Source organism: Daldinia childiae (assembly GCF_008694065.1).
Source record: "Daldinia childiae strain JS-1345 chromosome Unknown Scaffold1, whole genome shotgun sequence".
Classification (NCBI taxonomy): domain Eukaryota; kingdom Fungi; phylum Ascomycota; class Sordariomycetes; order Xylariales; family Hypoxylaceae; genus Daldinia; species Daldinia childiae.
This window is the reverse complement of record NW_022984642.1, coordinates 947,332-954,450: the sequence shown is the minus strand read 5'-3', so window position 1 is coordinate 954,450 and position 7,119 is coordinate 947,332. Positions and strand designations below refer to the sequence as shown.

The window sequence follows — 7,119 nt, the reverse complement described above, 5'->3', positions numbered from 1 at the left end:
CTTTACGTTGACAAGAGTCGATGCTGACCTCTAGGTATTTCGCTACAAGTAACGATTACTTAGCGCTCCTTTTTATGTTTTCTTTCCATCTAGGCTATCACCAGCAAGGGGCATGCATAACACATTAAGATAGAACGAAGATTAGTTAAAGAAAGGGTCCATATCCTTCATCTCGTAAAGTCTCCATCTTCTCGGCCTTGGATTACCATAATGGGTTTCTCTGCCGGCGCCGCTCCGCACAAATCCAATGCCGATGCGACACATCCCGTTATATAGCTGCCATTAATGACCTTTTCCGTTATCGAATTCGACAATGCTTCTAACTCGTGTTCTCAGCCGTGACGACGATTGGCCTTCCTAACTAAGCCAGCTTACGCAGCTACCAGGTATTCTTCATATTATCCCGCTAGAAGGTTTATGGAATTTTCTCCTAATCTCAATTGCCAATTGATAGCGCACGTGAAGCTACCTAACCTAGGTCAGTAGTAGCAAGATTGTAGTAACTTGGCAGATCAACTATGAGCGAGAAATACAGATTAGCATCTCATTTTATTTTATGCGTTCTTCTATTCTCTAGGTACTCATAGGTCTAACATTTGATAATTAATGCCTATATAAGTGAGGAACAAGCTTGGGTTGTTATAATGAGATTTGAAGATTAACTAGTTATTATACGACTAGTTATTTATAATAAACATCATCAATTACCACTTTACTAAATTCTCTCCGGATGTACATATACTGTTATCAAATGCGTCTCATATTGGGCAAGCTTTGTTTAGTCCCTAGGAGTTCAATAGCGGGATACAGTCTGCCGAATGCCGGTTCAAGATCATCCGCGCACGTCCCTTAGGTGTGAGGTTATCGCCACTCTATGTGGTATGTATTCTAGCAGAATAATGGAAAGATCCGTTGCGCTATGACGAGCAGCGTAAGGCATGCAGATCTTAAGTGATCCGTCGCAAGGTTTACTTCCAACATCAGACCATCCTAGTTTCAGGCTTCAAACACTTATATCTCTTGGCCACGTGCTATGTTCAAGAGCAAACAGTGATAAGAGGAGAACGTCAAGTTTTTGGTATGGTTTATGACGTACAACAGATCTACTAAGATAAAATTTGGGCCTTGAAGCGGATGGCTGCGCGCATACACCCACTTTCGCAATCAATCGGACTTTTTTCTTCATATCGTTTATAGTCGTTACGGCCCAGTCTAGCGGCACTGAGACAATCCCTTTGGGACGGACTTCGGATGGTTTCTAGTTTCTATATAGGAACCGGGTTTTCTTAGATTTTCTTCAATGGCTACGTGCAGAGAATCCAAGACGATATTTCCGCTGCAATTATTATGATAATATTGAATCTAGATCATCAGATTATTCGGGTAGAATGTTTGCCACAGCGTCGATGCAACAGTACACGCACCTATATATACTAACATCAATTCTCTGATCAACTATGCTGCTACCTTATTCTTTACTTTGGCAGCATCACATGCCTTAGGAGGCTTAGAGGTTTTCCTTATGGAGGCTCGAGACATCCGTGTTCCCCCCGCATATAGAACCCTGCTCGTTGGGGGGGGGGAATGGAGATGTATGTACAAAGATATAGAGGGAACTAAGTATTCATTTGTCTTTGCTAGCCCCCCACTCTGCGCGCTCGCATAATGGAGTCACAGCGTAATAAGGTGACTATTCTGAAATAGGATACTATTCTCATAGAGTATATTATGCGGGAACAGAACAGACCATCTTTAAAAATTCGCATATTTTACTATGCTAAGGTAATAACAGTAGATCATAACATGAAGATGACTAGGTATCTATTCCTGTGACCAAACCTACCACGATGCTGCGGTATCGGTGTGATGTGATTGACATTCGGGCTATTATGGATTGTCTATGTAAGTGCCCACGCCACTATGTACCTAGGCAAGTAATAGATCACACAGCACCAATACCCGTATTCTAGGCTTGCTGAGTGAAAAATCATGTTATCACGCCGCTGAACCTCTGGTTACCGCTTATGTTCTATCTTGTAAAGTCTCAACATCAATAGACGAAAACCCCATCATAAGGCAGTCCAGTTCCAAACACTTCCTATCCTCTCACCCCACCATTATGTACGTACATGGTCCCCGAGAGCTTACAAACTTGTATCTGCATCTGTATAGTATGATCGTGCGTACAGTACGCCCCTTGTAATAATGTTATTCAGCGGACCCCTAGAACTACTTTGCTAAAATCCTGAAGCGTATATCTATTGTCGCCCTATGAGGTTGTTATAGCTTTTTAAAAACGTCGTTTCAGGGTATTTTATGCTATAAAACCCTGGTATAATAGTTGAGATGCTTTAAAGGGCGTTTTTCTATCCAGAATTAGAGGCCTTGTTTTGTATCGTGCACGTCCAGTAAGCTAACATTATTACAAGGGGCGTACTGTATGCAAGAGTGGCAGTGTCCCTGCATTAAGCATCGCGCACCCGCCTCATTGATGGTCGGGATTAGGGCCACCAGTTAAAAGAAAGTCCTGGACTCCGAATCCCTGCAAGCGTGTGTGGTAAGCTAGATGCGGGGAGACCTTCCGAAGCTACGCTACCTGTAGCAACTAACTGCTAAACTCTCAAAGGTCTTCCGACTGGTGCTTCCAGTCCGAATTCTGCCGCTTTAAAGGATGTCTTAGAAGAGACCAAAAGCGGGATGAGAATTCTACTCATGTACTCATACGTTACGTTAATAAAAAGAGCCAACAGCAATGCTACAGAACGTTAGTAAATCAGTAAGCCAACTTCTACTACCTATCACTTTAATTGTGTGGTGGTATTGTCAACATACAAATAAAGCCCGCTTATTAGTTCTAAGATACCATAAGCACCTAGACTCAAAGAAGAGGGGTTTCCAGGATATGTACACGCTTGAAGATGTACATATGCACGTGGATAACTATACTTTACACGCACTGTATACCCATCTAGTTGGAAAATTCATCAAAGGTACATATCACGTAATTCTCGGACCCTGAACTCTACGCTATCACTGAAATCCTTGAATGCCTAGTATACATGATAGGGTGTCCCAGGTAGGTTGGAAGGGTGTGCATATAGATAGCCTGAAGACAGTTAGGTCATTGGTAAATGACGTATCAATCTACCTAGACCAAACGACAATGTTGTCGGCGACTTGCTTCCCGGTCAAAGCATTGATGTGTTTGCCATTAGAGGCATACACCTGACACTTCACCGTATGATAAAGACCCTGTCTATCGGACCAATATAGTGAACGCCGTCCCGAAGAATTATCTTATATCTTAGACATACGGCAGCTACCGCTACTCGTAAGATTCAAACAGAAGGTTTGGAGACTGATGACTATTTAGTTTTTCGAAGCTAACTAGCAAAATTAACATACGTTAGGTTAGGTAGGTATTTGCCATGTATTTTGGATATCCGAGCGCATCTCAAGAGACTAGCCACAGTTGTATTGTGAGACATGACTATGAAGGCTATAAAGTTCGCTTTGAAATGTATCACAATGATGAACTAAGATCTAAGACCTCGTAGGTAGGTAGGTCTACAATCTAAAGGTTACCTATTATGTTATAGACTACTATAGCAGTTGAATATAGACTCTTTAGCTATGTAGATACTATTACGATATTTCTTTAGCTACGCGTAGAAGGTAATCGGAATGTTTTTGTGAAGGATAATACCATGAATATAGGTAGGATTTCCAGAAAGTTCTCTAATGTTCTCTTCTAAATACGATAAATCAACTGAATCAACATGTCTTATTTACTACATAGACAGATATCGATAGTTGTTATCTTGAACTTTCAAGTGCCCGGTACTCCCAATAAAAATGATCTCGAAACAGAACGAGTCCGTAACTGGGAGTCAAAAAACTTAATATAACTACTAGGGGTAGGAAAATATTGTCTAATAAAATTACTAGTTAGAAATATAGGAGATAACAGCTTAAGGTATCTTCAATGTCTCCTTGAAAATGTATGAGATAGAGCAGATTGATATGTATTACTTTAAGAGCATCTAAGGATTTGATTTAACCGTTTCCGCATGGGAATGTTATATCTAGAATAAAGTAACAGTAAATGGTTTTATAAGGGGCATAGCTTACATATGTGCTCTGATAACTACTGAGAGGCTCTAGTGAACTCAAATGATAGAAATATGTGACTATCTAGTAAATATTACGTATAAATTAGGAACATTATAACGCGGAAACTAGGTCAGCCCCTTTACAAGCCGTGCTGCGTAGCCAGATCTTCATCCACAACAAACAGCATCTTACCCTTCACGTTTGTGCCTGATACAAGGTACTCATGAGCTTTTACAGCGTCGCCGAGCCTAAATAACTTCGCGATTGTGGGCGATAGTTCCCCGCTCCGGACCTTTCCCAATATTGCCTGCAAGTCTTCGAGCCAGACCTGTTGTTGTATCGCCTTGTAGTCGGCTATAGCACTCCATAACCTCACTCTAGAGTGTAGTCGCTGCTGAACCACGGTTCTAGGGTCGAGCTCGTTTTGCCGTAGTCCGGATCCATCGGTAGAAATCTCTGACATGGCGCCAATTACTATGACTTGCCTGATATCCTTCTTTGTCGCCTGGTAGCTTCTTTGGATGCTTTCTTCGCTCCCCACCGAGTCATATGCCACGTCTACCCCTTCGCCACCGGTCAAGGCTCGGACTTGGTCTACGAGGTCAGGCGCATGGCGATCGATCGGAATTACCCCTAGAGATTTCACATATTCGAACTTCGATGGTGAACATGTCCCAATCATCTTTAGGTCCATTTTAAACGCTCGCACCAGCTCCGCTATTGCCGTCCCAACACCTCCGCTCACGGAGCCGATCAAGATACTTGATCCCGGGACAAGGTTAGTCACAGCCCGCTTCAACATCCCGAAGGCCGTTGAATAATTGAGCGGGAGGGTGGAAACTTTGATCGGATCATCCGCACTGTCAATACGAATGAGTTCGGCCGCGGGTAAGATAATATGAGTTGCGTAAGCACCAACTCCGAACATAGCCATGACTCGATCTCCCACAGATAGGGGATTTTCTTTCGATGCTAAAGGATCTAGAGTAACCACTTCGCCGACAAAGTCGTACCCTAGTGTGAATCCAGGTTTCAAGCAACGGGGGTCAGGATAACCTCCCACGCGTTGGAGATTGTCAGTTCCGGCAATGCCGGCTGTTATGACTCGCACGATAGCATGGCCAGCTGGTAACTCCTCAGTATACGGATCCCAAATATCCCATTTCAAGACGTCCGGGCCGCCAAATTTAGATACGATCCACCGACCGGAACGATCGGGCGTAGCACTAGTATTTCGAGGCATGTTGGTGAGGAGGATGAAGTGTGTTGATTGTAGAAATGACTTACAGCTTTAAGCATAAAATAAACACTGATATGAAAGATCTATCACTAGTTATATAGGGGCCTACGATTTGTCATTGTCGGGGTATCTGTTACTCCGATTTATAATCGTAGTAAAGGTGTTAGTGATTCATAGTAATTGAATTCTGGCCATATTCGCCGAAGTATATGGGTTTTATGCTAATGCTGACTTCGCGTTTCGCGCCTCACGAACGCTATTCCGAAGGACGCGAGAATACGGAAACTAGCTTTAGTAATACCTGAAAAGATAAATGTTTCCCACTACTTTAGCAGTAGTTAAGTTCATACTCCCTATCTGATCTGATCACTAATTATTCGTTCTATATAATCGAACTTACTAGTAACAAGAACACTATTGGCTTTTGTAACAATATCTTCTATAATGACTTCTATCGTCATAGCTATCCCCTTAGCTGATATAATTATACCCCCTGGAATTCTGAATGGTACGTAAGGCTTCCTTAAAAAAGAGGAAATGGCTCTTAGAGAGCTAGATCGACCAATTATATTGCTTTCTAGACTAATATTAAGCCCTTTTCTCAATATGTTAACGAATAACTCTAAGCCTTGCGTACTATACATAACAATAACGGGATGAAGTTGTATGTCAGTTAAGGGGATGGCTTATTGTAGTTTAGACATTACCAGCTGATAAAGAAAATCATGTACCTAACAGGTAGTCAGGCGTCTTTATAGGAACTTGTCTTAATATTGATAAGTGAAATAGTTCTCTCCCAGTTTCCACGCCGAAGCTCAACCAAAGTACAGTTAATTAAATACCGCGTTTAACTAGTATTTTATTTGCTCCTCTCCCAGGGCCATCTTTTAGCTTATATAGGGCTTTAGAGTTAACTATATAGTATCATACCTTATAAATCACATACCACAGCCATCATATTGAGAGAAAATCAGCCTACTAGAGTTCCAGCCTCGAGGTTGTCAAGCATGTCCCCATTCCTCTTTACCGGCCTTTCTCAATTAACACATTGTTGATAGTAATAACTGGAAGTTATTATGCGATCAAAAAGTCATGAAATTTCTCGAGACCATGTTCTCTCCCCATCTCGCACTAATTTCTCAGCGCTAGTTATATGCGGGAGTCTTTATGTAGCGAGAACATACCAATATGTCCCACCCCCACGTTTTTAGAGCAAATAATATGAATATGGTAGGTGCACCAACACGGGCTAGTAATTATTTATAAAATAGTAGTTCCTAGAATATAGATAGGCCGTCCATAAGTTTATTTGGTTTGTTACGGTCTTTCTAGTGGTGCGCATAAAGAGACGACAAGCCACTTCGTAACCCAGCTTGTGTGGAGAATGAGGGGAAATCAAGAAGTTATTCCAGCCTCCCATGGGGAACAGGACCGCCCCCGTCTGTGCTGGATGATGGAATACGACCTTAGTATGGCTACTATTAAACCTATGGGATATTTCCATGAATCGGCGTAGGTCTGGGCTGTCGCTTTACCGTGTTCGTCACAGACAAGGCCTTTTGATTGGCTCGACTAAAATCTGGGGTACCATGGGAAGATCTTGTTTTTGCGGAGCTGTTCGGCGGAGAGCATAGCGAATGTTCTGAACGGGTTTATCCGGATAGCCCGAAATGCAAGTATATAATTAGAAGACGGTAAAGATGAAAATGGGGTGTAGATCCTCGACTTATAAGCTCTACTAGGGAGCTGGATTAATTACATCGCAG

At 42.2% G+C, this 7,119-nt stretch overlaps 1 protein-coding gene across 1 annotated transcript; it reads right to left on the bottom strand.

The window, feature by feature from the left end:
- Positions 1-4,252: 4,252 nt before the first annotated feature.
- Positions 4,253-5,356, bottom strand: GL218_00234 (Protein indc11; the record flags this gene model as incomplete). Its single annotated transcript, XM_033576646.1, has 1 exon — positions 4,253-5,356. One exon carries the CDS (start codon positions 5,354-5,356, stop codon positions 4,253-4,255), a length of 1,104 nt encoding a protein of 367 aa, XP_033441716.1.
- Positions 5,357-7,119: the final 1,763 nt, after the last annotated feature.